The sequence below is a fragment of the Anser cygnoides genome, chromosome 1 (genome assembly GCF_040182565.1).
Source record: "Anser cygnoides isolate HZ-2024a breed goose chromosome 1, Taihu_goose_T2T_genome, whole genome shotgun sequence".
Lineage (NCBI taxonomy): Eukaryota > Metazoa > Chordata > Aves > Anseriformes > Anatidae > Anser > Anser cygnoides.
The window spans coordinates 66325235-66342934 of record NC_089873.1 but is presented as its reverse complement, the minus strand read 5'-3'; the positions used below and the strand labels follow the sequence as shown (position 1 = coordinate 66342934).

Genomic DNA, 17700 nt, shown 5'->3' with positions numbered 1-17700 from the left:
GCCAATCCCTCAGTGCTTAGCAATCATTCAGATAAAATATTAATCAACTTCAACAGTGACTTCAAATCCATGATGACTTCAGGATTTCTTGTGTTATTTTCCATTTTCAAAATCCATCCTTAATATTAAAAGTCCACGTAAACAACTCCTACAGGCAATCAAGGAAATTTTCGATCTTAAATAATAGTTTTAAATTTTGATCTATTTCTAAGACATATTTTCTTCTTAATTTAGAGCACTTCATTGGTGGTAGATGGCAATGCCATCTGCCCATAGTAAGCAATATTATTTTTCTAATATCACTTCCCTATGTTTTAATTTGAAAGATTTAATGTCTATGGTATATGTTCTGATACTCAGCATATTTTCTTCTTTTGTAAACACTAAGCCAAAAATTTGTCTTTGTAACCTGTAACTATAAACACAATAAAAAATGTATAAAGATTTTATAAAGATTTAAAAAGAATCACATCTTTATATTTTTATTTTTTTTTACACCATTTAGTAACAAAAACACTCCAAAACCTAGACTGGAATAAAATATTTTTAACTAAATTACATTATCAAATTTCATGCAATTTCTATTAATAATATCAAGTAAAATCTGGTTTTGTTTTTCATACTGAAGTGGTACATCTGATCTTCTCAGGCACAAATGCTATTTTTAAATAAAAACTGCTTCTATAAATATTTCAGCTTTAAACACCCATAACTCAGTATCTTTTTTTTTTTTTTAACATCTATAACCGCAGCAGAGCCTTTGAGAGGTTAAACATCTACAAAAAACGAACATCCACATAATGACCGCTAGTAGCATTTCCCCATGTTCAAAGCAGACTGTCCATAATTCAAAGGACAAGACAAGGTCACTAATAAACATCAGTGAACTGTGCTTGCTTTTGCAAGTTTCACATAAAAATCGTGCATCCCTAAAAAACACAAAACAGACATAATAGATTGGTTTAATTCACATCAGAGCACACACAAACACAAGAAACTAATCATCTTTCAATTGCAACAGGCTCTGACTCAATTATTTTGCAACACTAGCAGCCCCATCCTTTGTATAGGGTTAAAAGAAGGGAAAAGAGTTGTTTTGTAACTTAAAACAATTAGAACTAGTGCCAAAGACTAATTCAGCTTCTTTCAGACAAAAGTAAAGACTATTTTGCCTGTCATGGTCTGCACATCTGGCAAAACTGGACATGGAAAAACTAAAAATGCACATCATGAACATGTCACCAATTGAATTATCTCCCACTGGAAATCACATAGATAAGCAGGGTGGGACTAAAGATTTTTATTCTTATTCTGAATATTATTTATTCTGAATGTTACATGTGGCTGAGGGGACCACTTTCAACACAGCTGTGTCACAGAATATTGGATAAAGAAAAATGCACTCCATGTTCCTCTAAGTAAGCTATCTTCAGTTCTGAATGGAGGAAAACAAAAACAGTAACAACAAACAGGAAAAAATTAACAACAGCAACAAAAAAAACATCACCAAGCAAACTGAGCCATGAGTTAAAAGCTGAAATACTGGGGGAAAACACTGGGTACTCAAGAATTCACTAACTATAATGTTGGCCTATGAAGCGCCAACACATTGAAGTTACTTACAAGTAGTACAGAGAAGGTGCTCCTGAATCATTTACTCGATTAAAAACAGAACAGCGAGGCAGCAGAGCGTGGTCATCCTTAATACCCAAGTGACAACTACCGTTAAGTAATCAGACAAAGATCAATGACCTCTGAATTACTTAAGACCTTCATTATTACAGACACCTTCTCGTTTTGTAGCTTACCAAACACATGGAAACTGCCAAAGTTCCAAAGGATAAGCCAGAGTATATCTTACAATACAGTCAGTGCATTTGAATAAAAGAGATGTACTAGACATCCCTCCTTCCCCTCGAAAAAAAAAAAAAAAGGAAAAAAGAATGTTCGATATATTTTATTTGTGTGTTTCTTCAGTACTTGACACTAAGGTACCGTAATGTTTGCATCTTCTGTATACTTTCTTTTTAGTCTTTCATTTTTATCCTTACTTAGCTTTCCGGGTTCAAAACACATTCAAAGTACCCTAAAGAAAGGACAAATTCTTCCTTAAATATTGGTTTCAAGACACACCTTGACTTAGGTACTGCCATGTCCTCCACCCGTTCCTCCCCAACCACCACACAGAGCCACTAAGGATGTTTGTGCCACCATCTCCGCACCTTTCTCCTCCCTTTGTGAGGCACAGTGGAAGCTGGTATCCTCTGGGATAAGCTGGGAAGCAGACTGGTCACTGCAAGGTAATTTTAATATTGAAACGTGCAGAAATGGGAAAAAGAACCACTCAACGTCTCCTTGCTAACTGCATCTCTGCCTAGGTACACCCCCAAGCTTTTTAGTCTCTTGTAACACTGAATCAAGTCAACTTCTCTCTCTCCACTGTGCTCTGTGTTCCTCTCCCCAAAGACCCAGGTCTCTACATTTCAGGGGAAGGAGAGCACCAAGGAGAATTACAGGACTGAAACCTGACCACAGCATCCGTGTGGCTTTCTTTGGCTAAGCCTATGCTCCACTAGAGGACGTGCAGTCTTTTTGCTAACCTCAGGTGGAAGAGATTTGGTTTGCTGTAAAAGTTTTAAGGCTCTTTAACGTAATGTGGTACACAAGGCTTCGAGCACTCTTAGTCTTCAGGCAGATTTCCTCATGACTGGATGCAAAGAGCACCGCAGTCTCTTTGTATTGCTTTTCCCATCCATCACTTCCTCTCTGAGACTGAGTTTTGACTTACCAGTTTTGTAACTTTTTGCTAACATCACCCAGCTATTTGGATAAACAATGACAGGGGAAAGCTCCACGCAAGTACGCCTCCCTTCCTCAGATTAGAAGAATAATGATGAGAAAATAGATTTTTCAGTAAAGTAACATACATCCTAAAAATCTTTGAAGGCATCTAAGGATGATTTGGGAAAAATAGTATCCCCACAAATTCCAATAAATCACTAACATCTCATTGAGGGAAGCTGCATTGTATACTTGCAATAAAGCTTATTTTTCTGTGAAATATTGCCTTCCTGAATCCTGAAAATATTTTGGATGTTTTCCTCGTTATTTTAACACCAGCAGAAAAATGCCCAGACAGATGATGTTTTTTAAGTCTCTTGAGAGCTTTTTCACCAACACAGGCAAATCCATGTTTGCAGGGAGGTTAAATAACTTCAAACTACATGGAATGAAGAAGCGCATAAGAAATAAAAGGTGGAAGTGATTATAAATGAATAATGGCACTGATCATTGTAATAAGAGAGAAAAGCAAAAGGTAAATAGTATCAAGGTTTTGTTTATTATTTAATTATTTCTAAAAGATGCAGGTCTATGGCCAAAATACATTAAAGATTCTCTCCGTACATTTTTTTCTCTGATAACATTAACTTACAGTCATTGGATTCTATTCAAAGAAAGTGCACCAGAAGTGTCCTCTATTAGGAAGTACCCAGAATTATTTCTAAGTTAGTCTGTGTGTTGACAAGTGCTTTTCCAGACAAAAAAAAAGTCACAGGTGTTCATGGGCTTGTACCAACCACACAAAATGTTAGAAGTAAATATCTTAAACTACTTGTAGATACACTGGCAAGGCTTCTGGGCAGGCCATAGAGAGCACTACCTAGAAAGGAACATGTGGGGAGAAAAAAAACACAGATTCTTATCACTAAGCAAGATATCGCAACTGTAAAAGACCTAATTTAAAACTTTCTGAAGTCACATTTACTTCAGTGGCTAATGCAGCAGCACTAAACAAATAGGGAACTACCAAATTTTTCTGGAGATCCTTTGAGAAGGAACGGCTGCAAGTTCAGAGGTTAACAGGGAAGACTGGGTAAACTGTTTCACCTCTAACCTCCAAGCTATCTTGCCTCTTCATTCATATTGAATAATTGTGTCTTCTTTCCCACCTTTTTTTTTTTAAACTTAATAATGAGTGTAATATTTCTGCATCTCACTGAGAATGTTTGTGAAATTATTTTCGATTTTGTAATAAAAGAACTAAAATCCATACTAGTACTCTATGCACTCAGCATCTAAGGTATTACCAAATGTCTCCCTGTAATTTGATTCTCATTCAAAAATAAGCCTGTTCTACACAAAAAAAAAAAGGCAACGCTACCTTAAGACATTCATTTTAGATTTTGATAGCAAAGTTTTAAACTGTTAGATTTAAATTTCTCAGGTTGAATTTGTTCGGCAAGTTTCTAGGGTAGAAAAAAAAAAGATCAGTCATTTCTAAGGGAAGGCTGAAAAGTGCTTTTTCCTGCAATGTTCAAAAATTCATATACTATAAATTCCCAGCAAGAATGGGTAATACATGCTTCAGAGCTAGAACTTGCAATCCAACAAGCAGAATAGCCCAGATTTCAAGGCCTTCAGTCGTATATACAACTTATTTTTTGTCAAATTAAAATTATATGAAAGAGTTGTGGTTTCCATATGCTCAGGATGGAAAAAGAGCAACATATGGGGCCAGAAACATCCCAGATCAAGAGTCACTGACCTAAGAAGCTAGCCTAGAAGAGCAGCAGATCTCTACCATTCCTCTGCTCAGAGAGAATAGCTCCAGAATTCTGTGCAGGTGCTATTCGTGTTTTCTCTTTAGGACTGACATAACACAATAATCACCTACACTTGTTATCAGTTACCCCCGTTTTCCAAATGGCAAAATAGGTGCTATGAATAGAAATGTTTAAGCTGTTTTAATAAACAATGCTGCAATAGCATTCCATATATTTTAATTTAGGGGTGGTGAAAGTGTGCATGTTTTAGGAGATGCATACCAAGAAAATTACATCCAAAAGACTCCATGAAAGAAACGAGAATTAAGCTTGGCTGAGTAACCTTGTAATTCTGTTTCCATGGAGTTATGTCTTACAATATTTAAATTATGTTCAAGTACTACTTTCTGACAGGACCAGAGGAATCCCTTTCTTCTGTGATACTGATTTATCTTCTCTGCCTTTAGAACCAAAGGACTGAGCAAAGAGGTCATATTTCCAGCAAAATCTCTGCCCCTACGAAAAAGATGCATCTCCACACAGAACTAAGCTAGTGTTATTGTAGCTCCAGGCAGACATCACATCACAGTCTCTGTTGATGGATGACCAAGCAAAAGTAGTCTGTATACAATTATTTTTAACTATGACATGGTTGTTTGGAGATAGCCACCCTATCCTCTGATACTGCAAATCAAAATGTCATCCTTCTCCATAAGCAAGATCTTCGTGATCCTCTAATGAAACTGAGTAACAACAGTGAATTCTCCATCAATTTTAGTGTGATAAAGACTTTTCTTGCCTTTATATTTCTAGCAGAGCATGTTTCTCTCTTTGGAATGGCATCATGATGGACAAGTTCATTAAACATTGAAAAAAAATGGAATGCAGGGTTTGGGAGACAGAACTCAACTTTTACAGTCATCCTGAAAATGTGACTTGTCATTTGCAGATTATCAGCTGTTCTTCTGGGACATTAAATATCTCTATGAGCCTGCGCCTTTATGACCTAATTAATTCAGTCATATTTTTCAGTAATCTGCTGTTTTTCTTGTCCTTTGGTAGGATAAGAAAATGTCCTACTTTTCAACAGTACCCTCATGAATGTCCTATCTTCAAAGAGGGATAAAAAATAAAAATGGAAATACTTCCAATCGTGAATGCATATATAGATGATGTACAGTAGTAATACAGTGAATGCTGATTCCCTTTTATATCTTGATATACTTTCAAGTTTTTAACATTAAAATGAGTATATATTTCAGTTATAATGTTGAATGTGGAAATTTAATATTCAGTGCAAGAAATAGCATTACAAAATTGATATGGCTCTGTTAAGTATACACTTAGTAAATCTAAGAAGCTTTTTTCCTGAAGCTTTACATCATTATAAACATGTGCTAGTCTGCATTATATCATGTCCTAATTTTTTATCTGGAAGTATATAACACATGTGTATAGTTGACATTTTTCCCCACAAAACAACTTTCTCGAGTGCGGGGGGATGTAAACTTCATTTTTCAACTCAAAATATCAAACCCCTTCTTCATTTGCTTCTCTCTACTTTGTTTAGAATGAACAAGCAAAGCAAACTGATCATTTTCATAATGCATTCCTTTTTCCCTGATACAACACATGAAAAAATATCTTGAAGAAACAAATATTTGCATAAAAACTAGCACATGGCCAGAGAAACATTTCTAATCTAGTTGAAAGAGGGTTACTAACTGCTCTGAACACATGTGTATAATAGGATATTTATATAATTGTACAACATTTCTTAGAACACTATGTGAAAAAAAAAATCTTAGTGTTTGATTCCTTGGACCTCTCTTCTCTAAGGCCCCTATCCTAACAGCATGCTGGGTCTGCACTCCAGAAAGTCACCTTTTGGATGTCTCCTTGTAGTCCACTTGCCTGGGATAATGCCTACTGATACATGGCTCAAAAGCAGGTGCTAAGTTACTCCTTTGTTGGGTAACTCAACCGTTGACTATGAGCAGTAAAGTCAGTTCACTTCCACAGAAGTGACAGCAATACCTGATCTTATTAGCCTTTTTACTCTCCTGAGAATCTTTATGTAATGCTGCATTAGTAGCCTTTACTAAATTAGAAAGCCAAAAGGGAAGATAAATCAATATGAATGTACATTTGCTGATATCGATTTTTCCCCTCATAGTCAGCATGGGAATATTGTGGCTCCTATTAATATAAAGAGTGGGAGAACTTTAAACAGTTCGGTCTGGCTAATTACCCAGTAGCTTTGCAGACTTATTCAAACTTCTTTAATCTGTAATTTTGAGCTATACATTTCATGAAATGAAAGCCTCCTCATGAATAATCACATGAAGATCCTGATGACAATTTCTTGATGCAGATTATCAACGAGATGACTAGGACAAGCATTCAACCCATTACTTGTGAAAGGTCAAGGACAGCCTAGGCTGTAGCAAACATGATATTCTGCAGTCTGAAATCCTCAACAAGTGAGCAAGGGACAGAGTGGAATCACAGCTCTGGATTTCAGGAGAAATTTCAGCTTGCTTATCAATCTGCTGGGCAAGATCCTGCAGGAGACTGTCTTGCAAGGCAAAGTGGCCTAGGCCCGTTGGTTGGTGCTCATGGGCAACCTTCTCAGTGCACAGGAACAGGTCATTCTGATAGGCAGGAATTGAGCAAGTGTGGCAGAAAGCTAGCATGGATGAACAAGGAGCTCACGACTCTGCTCAAAAGGGCGGGGGGGGGGGGGGGGGGGGGGGGGGGGAGGAAGGAAGCATGCAGAGGGTGGAAGCAGAAAGAGCGTGTTCAAGAGAAATATACAGTCATTGCCCAAGAATGCAGGGATAGAGTCAGGAAAGCCAACCTTTAGAGGCAGCTGGAAACAGTGGGAGAGGTGAAGGACATGAAGACTGCTATAAGGCACATGGGAGGCAAAAGGAACACTAATAAGAATGTGGACCTACAGCTCAATGCAGCAGGAAAACTAGTAGCACATTTCCCTAAGGTACTGAAATTGAGGCCAATAATGTGTAACACATTTATTAAGAATCAGGTTTATCAGAGAGTGCACTCTCAGCTACCTTGTAGAAGATGCCAGACTGGGAGAGCAGCCTGTGCTGGAAGGCAGAGCTGCTGTTCAGAAGAACCACTGCATCAGGCTGGAGAAACGGGCTGACAGGAACCACGTGAGCCACAGTTCAGCAATGGCAAATTCGAAATACTGCCTCTGGGATGGAACAAGAGCCCGGGAAGCAGTTCTGCAGGAAAGGACTGGCAGATCCTGGTAGACAACAAGGTGAACGTAAGCAAGCAGCAGGACCTTGCTGTGAAGACCACCAGCGATATCCTGGACCATATTAGCACAAGCGTTGCCATCAGGTCACAGGGAAGCTTTTCTGAGAGACAACTGGAGAGGCCAAAACTAGACACAGTAAAAGACACTGACACACCAGAGGAAGTCCAGAGCCTTCAAGAAAATGAGGAGGCTGAAGCACGAGAGATATGAGGGCAGGCTGAGTGAACTGGGCTGGTTAAAGCCTGAAGAGGTGATTAAGGGAAACCTTCTCACCATCTTCAAGTACGCAAGGGAAGGATATGGAGAAGCAGGAGCCAGCTTCTTCTCAAAGGCATGGAGCAGTAGGACAAGAAGCAACAGACAAGTCACAAAGAGGAAACTTCAATTAGACAAAGAAAATAATTCTCACTAGGAGGGTGATAAAACACGGAAACAGACTGCCCAGAAAGGCTGTGAATCCTATTGCTACTATTTTTGCTTTAAATCAAAGGTCTGTTCAGATTCAATTATATGGAAAGGGCAAGTGTGGAAGCAAGTTTTTGTTGTTGTTGCTCTAGCAACTCATATACGGTGTTCTCATTCACAGAACAGAGATGATATTCCTCAGCACCTTAAGACCTGAGAATCAATGAAACTACAAACTTAACACAATTATAATTCTAACATAGCAAGATGGATTTGCAATGTGAGAAGAAAAACCCATAAGCCAAGCCATCTTACATAGTTACATTAAATGAAGCTGGAGTCATCATTTGTGGACTTAATGCATATAATTAAGTCCTAGAAGGAATCAAACTTCAGAAAAATCTTTATATCATTACTTGATGTGCTTTAAGGACAGGTAAAATTAACACCCCCTACCCCCACACCTCTTTTTGATTAAAAAACACAAATATACTAATTAAAATTCAGACAAAACAACTTGGTTTATATATTTTTGTAAAAAGTTATAACCAAGATATGATATTAAACATAGTATCTTCCACTTTTTTCTCCCTTTACATCCTTAATCACATTTCAAATTCCAGTCTGAATTGATACACAGCTACTTTTAGTACATAATATAACTGCTATTTATCAGTTGGAATTAATGACTCTATGATATTTGAAAAATGCAGAACTGTCTCCTGACATCGTGCAGGGGGCTTCTACATCTTGTGGCAACTGTTGCCAACTAGTAGGAAAGACAGAGAGGCTTTCTAGCAGGCCTTATCCTTTGACATGCTCCCCCAGTCATCATTACAACATTTCTCTCGATGATCCAACTCCTCCTACAACCATTAAGTCTATGTCCCTTTCCTCCTCAAGCTGACAGAGCAAATGCCTGTTGTTCTGTATCCCTCAGAAACCACTCAGACACAAAGACAGAAACATACGTGATGCAGTAGCTGTCTCCTAGTTGCTCAGCTCTGAGTGAGGAGAGACTCTCCATACATCCTGTTCCATAACAGCAACTGCTTCCAACTAGGTCATATCACAAGCAGTGATTAAAGTGACCTAAAAAATGGTCATGGCAGAAGGGCAGCTTCCAGTAGTGACAACACGTTGTTTACCCATCCTTGTGCTCAGCATTTCATTCCATCTAGACCCCAAAACATCCCTCTTACTCAGAGTCAAACCTACCTTTTCTTTTTTTTTTTTTTTAACCCAACACCTTTACCAACTCTGTCCTTTGCATTTCCTTCCTCGGTTGTCTCTCCCCTGCCACAAGCCGCCTTCATTGTTGCCCCCACACTAGTCCTGCTGTCCACTCCACCTCAGCTCTGCCTCTCATAGTCCAGCCGGCTCCTCCCTCATGTCCTGTCCCCTCATTTTAGCAGCTGGGACTGCCATCTGTATGCTTGGGCACTGTATGAACAATAACACAGTACTATCTCTACTTCTAATCATGCTCTCTCCTATATAATCCAGCCTGCTAATCTGTCTCACACATTTCCTCCCCCTCCCTCCCTCCCTCCCACTAACTTCTCCTTTCCCCTCTCCTTCGGGCTCAGGACTAAGATTCTTTCAGACTCAGAAAGAGATGTGCTGGTTTTTCCATTTTTTTCCCCAAGAAAAATCCTATTGATCAGAACAAGGACCAAATGTGTTTCCTAATGGTTTAACAGGTGTTTAACACCTTCATTAATGACCTTCACAATGGGGCAAAGTGCACCTCCAGATGTCAAAACTGTGAGCAGCAGCTGATACACTAGAAGGTCTTGTTGCCACCCAGGACCTCAACAGGCAGGAGAAATGGGCTGACAGAAGCTCATCGAGTCCCACGAGCGGAAGTGCAGAGCCTTGCCCCTGGGGAGGAACAGCCCCAGGCACCAGGACGTGCTGGGGGCTGCCCAGCTGGAAAGCAGCTTGGCAGAAAAGGGCCTGGGGGTCCTGGTGGGCACCACCTGGACATGAGCCAGCAGCGGTAACCTGGGCTGCATTAGGCAGGACATTGCCAGCAGGTCAGGGAGGTGATCCTTCTCCACTCAGCATTGCTAAGGCCACACTCGGAGTTCTGTGTCTGCTGCTGGGCTCCTCAATACAGGAGAGACATGGACATATTGGAGAGAGCCATATGGAGGGCCACAGAGGTGGTCAAGGGACAACCTCCCTTGTGATGCAAGGCTGAGAGTTAGGACTGCTCACCCTAGAGAAGTCTAACAAAGGTGTCCTCAATCTCTTTTGGGCTTGTTAGGTTTACTACAGTTTAAATGACACAGCAATTCCTGTATACATCACCAAGCAAATTCAACTGAACAGTGCAGGATTAATTTGGGATGATAATAAAATTGACAAATTTGCACAAACCAGCAGGAAAAATAAGAGGAAGAAATAAACCCTGTCTCGCTACTCCTATGGAAGGAGTTTGTTGAGAAATTCTGTAGTTCACATTTCTGCCAAGCAAGGTAATATGCCTCTAAATTTAATCTGACAGAAGACATAGCACAGCGTCACTAGAAAATGACAAAATCAGATTGTAGAAGAAGGACTGCCAAACACCTTCAGAGCTCTCAGAATTCACCAGGGGAAACAAATTCACAGAAGTGTAATAAGCCTAGACTCAGATACCCACTGGAGTTTTGTGGCGCTAATACCTTTAGTTTCCACTTCAAAAATCTCATTCAAAGTGCTTATATCTTCTATTGGATGCCTGCTGGAAGCTGCCTTTGCCCAGATCCATCCCTCCTAAAAAAATGGATAGATTGCATTCATTGTTTCCGAGTGAAACGCTTCAAATGTTACTGAGTTTTATTGTCTGGTGCAGTTACACAAACGTGAATTCCTTTTTCTACACAGGCCTTTCTTCCCATACCCACAACTCCAGATCAACACAAAATGGAGAAATACAATCACAACAAAACATTCTTAGCTTTAAGAGGCAAGTAGCTGCATTTAAAGCATAGAGGTAATTGTGGATCTTGCCTAATGAAAGAAAAAATAGAAAAAATAATTTTCAATTTGAAAACAAGTCTACTTCAAAACATCTCATTTACATATGCCAGCCAAATAAAGCTTGTAGCAAATAAAAGTGATCACCCAAACTGGTAAACAAAGTAGAAAGATCACACTGTTATAGGTCAGATGATCTCATATTATGAAACATGTACAATAGGTATTAAGCCTAATTTTAAATACAGAAGATACATTTTGGGGAACCTTTACAAACTCTTACCACCTGCAATAGCAGGTATTCAGTAGCATCAGTATCACAAGCATCTACCTATGGGAATTTTTGCAAGCAGCTACCAAATCCACAGAAAACTAGGGGGGATACTTAAAGCAGAAGACTTACCTTATTGCTCAAGTATTTTAGCTTTAAGGATCTGTGATTATAGAACCATTTGTATTGACTTCTAGAGAGCTACAACAGATGTGTTATAACACTGACTGTCTTTATTCACCCATGCTACATCTAAAAAAAGCTAGAAAATCCTTTATTGGAATCCTTAATAAGCACCAATGTTCTTCATTAACACGAAACATACATAAACATTTTTGCCAGCCAACAATATAATAACACAAATTTCCTTCATAAAGTAATACTGCAACAGCTACATGTATAGCAGCTGTTGCTACTAGATATACATGCATATAGCAGCATATATGCTATACTACTATAAATACATAGTAGGAATTCAGAGCTTCTTTTTTCAACAGTTAACTCTTAAAAAAAGATGATTTGGATGCAGAGCACGCTTTCACAAAAATATGCTTTGGTGCTAAGGACACATTCCCCTCCTCCCAAACTTGCTGCCCACTTCTATCACGCTGACCAGCCCCAGTGCTCCTTTGGGCTTACTACCACCTTCTTAACAGCAGCAACACAAGCACATCCTTCTGCTGACTCCATTTTTTTAATATGGCAAGAGCTACTATGCCAGGTGAGGTGTAAAAATGAGGTCTTGGCTTAATGTAATTACCTAATGGAACTTTTCATATTAGGAATTAATTAAATGAGGCCATCTTCTCTGTAGCTGGTTGGAAAATAACCCTTTTAGAGCTACAGGTGTTTGATTCTGCCAAATTAAACGGTGATTACCACAAAGATGTGGTTGGAAAGGTATTCTCTTAGGCAAGATATAAATACTGTTACGTGTTATTAACCTATGGGGCATAGCAGGTGTGTCCTAACCTCATTGGTATTTTGGTAGTTTGTCTGGTCAATCAGCAGTGTAAAGAATGAAGTTGATGGATCAAATCAGTTTATTAGGACAGCAATAAGGTAACAGAACAACTTAGCAAAATATGTGTCAAAGAAAGAAACACGCTTTTGGTAAAAACCCAGGTTCTTAGACACAGAAAAAAAAAAAAAGAAAAACAACAACAAAAAACTTCCACTGAAAATCATAATAAGTGATAGGTAATTATTTCATGCACAGCATGTATAATATCAGAACTTCAAAACCAACAATGCCAAAGAATACAATCCCATTTTTCTGTGGACTAACATTTTGCAGGAAATCTCAAGATGGTCTCACAAACTTCACCAGGGAGCAATGTTACAAACACAGATGTGCATGCTAATAGCTTACATGTGCTGGGGTTTATTTGGGGGCAGAGGGAGAGTTGTTTTGAATCTGAATGAAAGTAACCAGATTTAATTTTAATCTAGAGATGGATTTTTTGAATAACTGCACCAGATGAAACTAGGTAGTCACACCCTATGCTCATTAAGGAACTTTTAGGAAGTAATATGTTGCTAACAAAAAGACTGAAATTGCTTAAACCATTTAGGATTGGAGTTAAAAAGTGGTCCAAAAATACAACCAGAAATTTCAGCCTCTGGGCATGAGGGAAGTATTCAAGAGCTACCTTCTGAAAGCCTATAATAAATGTGGGCTAAAAAGACTACCTTTCTACTGTGCCTGGGAAGAGGTGCAGACAGGCTCCAGCATGAACCACTGGGTTCCCAGGTGTGAGGGGTACCGGGCTGCGGAGCTGCAAGCACGTCCCCAGCAGTATATGGAGCACGGGTAAGCAAGTGCTGCGGGATCAGCCTGGCTCCACAAGGGCTACCTGCTCTTCCCAGGAAGACGGCACACTGGAAAGCACCCTATGAAGATCCACTGGAAGATCCTCAGGTAGTTCTTGATGCAGAAGAGGAGCCTACCAATCCTACCTCAGCACCCTTCTTGCCAGCAGGGGGGCAGCAGAGTTGTTGCCAGACAGCGAGAAAGAATTATGGCAGCCTTGGGGAAGGAATAAAAAGGAAAAGGCAACTATTGTGCAATAACAACTCCAAGGGGGCTGGAGATGAGGAAGTGGAGCAAATGAAGTGCTCAACACTACATTTTCTCAAGTGAGTCCTGCTGTTTATTTTAAGAATTGCTGCTCAGAGGAAGGCCTGAATGTGAACAGACAGGAAAGCGGTCAGTCGAGGCTGTGATCACAGCAGCAACATGAAGGCTTGTTTTTCAATCAGTTCACTTCCCTGGTCTGACTGGTTCATGCTGTGGCCACAAACACACTCAGGCCAGTACCACACGGAGGTGCCAGAATAGCAGGAATGAATGGCTGGGACCTGGGACAGGGGTGGCGTATACCCAGCACTGACACCAAACACACTCACATGAAATCACACCCTCAATGTCGATAATTTGCTGTAGGAAGCAAGCCTTAGTTCTTACAATTGCATAGGTTCTTGAATGAGAAGCAAAGGCTTAACGTCTATTTGAAGAATCCTTGCAAAAAGGTTTGAACTAAGCATGTTTATGTTTATCCTTAAAAGAGACCTTAAGAACAGCATGCTGTGTGGATTTTGCCTTAAAAATAGTTTGGATGTTACCTACGCAAAAGCCCTTTTATACAATGGCAAAATCAAAGTTTTTTGTTTGTTTGTTTTAACAGAGTACTATCCAGGTGGGTGGGAGACAAAAATGTGACACTCTAATTATATACTTCATGAAATTATGACATTTTCAAAGCTAGAAAATGACTTTGTTTCATAAACAAGTTACAGCAAAATCATTCTAACTTTGATAGTTATTATGGACTACTGAATTACTGACTGTAAGCAAATAACTACAGCTTAAGGAATCAACCTTTTCAACCTGTGACATTTTTGCTAAAAAGTCCTTAGCTTTAGATGCGGTGAGAATTCACAGTCTTTCTCTATTTAACAAGATTTTGTTTCACTGGAAAATTTTTAAGTCCCCTATCAAGTGGTACCATAACGCATGCCAGAACTAATGGTTTTATTAATTACCTTTACTTCAGGTAAAATGAAAGGAGCAATTATGGCTCACTTACACAGCAAAACAGTTGGAACCAGCAGAAAGGACCACACAGTGCAACAAAATACACAAAGGCATGATCAGAAGCTTGACGGGTTTGCTGGCTCAAAGCGCAGGGCTGGGGAGCCGTCTGCCCAGCTATGTCAGAAAGTAATCCAGGAGGAAGGCAGTACCAAAAAAGCCACAAGCTGGATACTGAAAACAGCCAAAATTTTTGTCAGGCTTACTTCAAGATATTTAACCTCACAGGTGTTTTTGTTTGTTTGTTTGTTTTTTCCACAGAGTTCAAGGAAACAGAACCATCTCCAATCTTCATATGTCAAGAGAAGGGCACAGGAGATGCACTTGACCCAGTCAGGCTCTCTCTCTCACATGAAGAGGAATGTGGTTATGAGTGCCTGGAAACTGGTAACTGAAAACTATTTAAGAATGATAATTTAAAAAAAAAAATGTGCATCTGTACACTACTTGATCAATGTGAATTATCTTTCCCACTTACATATTTTTCTCTTTTTGCCATCCTACCCTGTTCCTTTCCAGACCAAGGACAACAGTTTCCCTCGTCTACCATAAGCCTATGCATTTTCCTTGTTGTTACAGGATAAGCCAGCTGGAGCTTTGTAATGGAACTGGTTAGAGCCTTTTTCTTGCCACATCTATACCAAAACCACCTGAAAACTTCCAAACTCCACAGCTGTGTTTCATTAGAGGCCCAGCTGAAACAAGGTGGCTTTAGAAAAGGCAAGCTAGGCGTGAGACCTTATTATAAGAGGGTATGTTAGGAGTTTTCTTCTCCCGCTGTATACTTGTCGGGCAAGCTGTAGGTCCTTGTTCTTAGGAAGACAATTTTCAGCAGCCTTTGGGGCTGCAGCAAAACCTACGCATTTTCTCCTGGGTCCCAGAGAACAACATTTTCTCCCTGTCCTCTCTGAGAACATGTCCGCTCCTGACTCCACTCAAGAGACTCGCTGTCCCTACATTACATACTGTGAATTCCCATACTGTGTATTCCCAGCTTGCTGCCTCTCAGTTCTCTTCTGTCCCCACTTTCACACTCTGGAAGTTTTTACATCTGGGCTGACCCAGTTGCTCTTGGAGCAGATGCCAGGGCTAGCTCACTCTAACCCACAACCTCCATCTGGCCTGGAGTGCAAAAGTGCCCTTTTAAACATGTCACATATGGGATACTGCAAACAAGCAAAATAGCATCCATTACATTGGCCTTTAGTATTTCAGGCTATCCTATCTCTGGAGGGAAATATGTTGCCCTACTGCTTCCAGGTACACATGGTGGTAACTCCTTCCAAAACTGCTACATGGGTCATGTGGTGAAAAAAATATTTGCTGTCGCAGCAGGTTCAGGCTGGACTCTTAAGCAAGTCCTTTAAGTATAAATGTACGTATTGAGCGTATCTGCACGCCACATAAAGCTGATATACCCGCTGTAAACTGTTGGCATCGATAGACTGATAATAAATGTGTACATTTGACAGGAAAATATGGTGACTAAACTCGTGGTCCTGTCCATCTGTTCCTCTGCAGCTTGTGTATCTCCGTGTCAGGGCACACTTGTTTATGTTTCCTCTGCTCATGTCATATGTATGTGTGTGTAAATATATATACATGTATATGTATATTTATTAAAAGGTTCCCCCCTCAGGCTAACGGGGCACCCCCCGTGACGAATCGAAGCGCTCGGCGCTCGATTGAGGCGGCTGTGGGCGGGAGGAGGAGGAGGGCGAGGGGAGCTCCGCTCGCTCCCCTCGGCGCTGGATTGGCTGCGCCTACGAGGAGCCCCTGTGTTGTTGTCGGGGGCAAGATGGCGGCGGCGGTGTCCGGGGCCGCCCTGCTGGGCAAGGGGCTGGACATCAGCCTGGCGGCGCTGCAGCAGCACGACCCCTACATCAGCAGCATCGTGGACGTGGCCAGCCAGGTGGCGCTCTACACCTTCGGGCACCGCGCCAACGAGTGGGTACGTCGGGGGCCGCTCCCCCCCCGCCCCGGGGAGGAGGGGGCGGGGCGAGAGAGAGCCACGCCCACTGGGGGTGGGGAGGCCCCGCCCCTCTCGCAGCGGAGGGGGGGATAGTGGGGGGGGGTGAGGGGGTGTCCGCCATGTTGAGGTGTGAGGGCTTTGTGAGGGACCCTGGGGTGCCCCAGCGGGCTCTGTGTGCATTAAAAGTGCTGCTGACGGGGAGGTGGCCCTGGGGGTCGTCTTGGTCTCCTTGAGGGGCGGTCAGCACCTGGCTCTTGGTTGAGCGCTGCGGGTTTGAAGGCTGGGTGCTGGCTGCCACCCATGTGCTGTGCCCTTACCTGGCTACATCCCGGCTGCTCCTGGGGTCTGGCAGCAGAGCAGCCCCACTGTTTAATCTTACATCATCCAGCCTTTATCCCGTCCGCATCTCCTCACGAAACTGGCCACCACAAACCCTGCTTGCTCACCACCATCCCATGGAGCTGTGGGGCTTGTTTCATGGCTTCACTGAGAGATGTAACACTGTCAGGGTTAGTAAAACAAAAAAAAAGGGGGCTTGCTTATGTTTGGCAAACCCTCGCTTGAACTTTTTTTGATGTCTTTTTATTCAGGAGAAGACAGATGTGGAGGGAACGCTGTTTGTTTACACAAGGTGAGAGTGTTACATTTTAACATCTGAAAGTAATCTGTGGATGTGGAAAAGCTAGCTGGGACGGAGCTTGGCTGAATGAAGGAAAATGCTCTGAATCACGTCATAGTCAAAGGTGAAAAGAAACTGACACTAGCAAAGACAAATGCAGGGAAGAAAACACACACAAGTAGGCATCACCATTTATGTGGTTAAGACTAAATCTTGATATGGGTGAACCGTAGAAATCTGCACAGCTATCTTAAATAGAACACGACATTTGCAGTTTTAAGGTGTCCAAACAAAAAAACAAATAGTGAAATAAATAACGATATTCCTTAAAGTAAAAGAATAGTAGAATTTCTGAAGTATTGTGCTCCATATGTAGGAGTTCACATTTCTTGTCTCTGATTACTAATTTTTTGTGTATATTTCATCCAGCACGCTGTGTTTTTTCAATGCTCGCTTTTTGCATGAGGTCTGGCTGTAACTTTTCAGAGCTTTTATTTGATCACTTACTCTACCATTTACCTCTGTTGTAAAGCATG

The 17700-nt window shown here is 40.9% G+C and overlaps 2 protein-coding genes across 30 annotated transcripts in view; one reads left to right on the top strand and one right to left on the bottom strand.

The window, feature by feature from the left end:
• CACNA1C (calcium voltage-gated channel subunit alpha1 C) overlaps positions 1-17700 on the bottom strand; it is a 482661-nt gene that overhangs the window by 452331 nt on the left and 12630 nt on the right. The window lies entirely within an intron of this gene.
• Positions 14910-17700, top strand: part of DCP1B (decapping mRNA 1B) — a 45944-nt gene continuing 43153 nt past the window's right edge. Inside the window, exons 1-3 of one of the 2 annotated variants that reach the window (XM_048049091.2) lie at positions 14910-14960; positions 16213-16524; positions 17136-17176. In XM_048049091.2, coding sequence (XP_047905048.1) covers positions 14925-14960; positions 16213-16524; positions 17136-17176 — 389 coding nt within the window. In that variant the 5' untranslated portion in view covers positions 14910-14924. Of the gene's footprint in view, positions 14961-16212; positions 16525-16687; positions 17055-17135; positions 17177-17700 lie in introns of those variants that run through there. The other variant, XM_048049675.2, reaches the window with a different exon arrangement.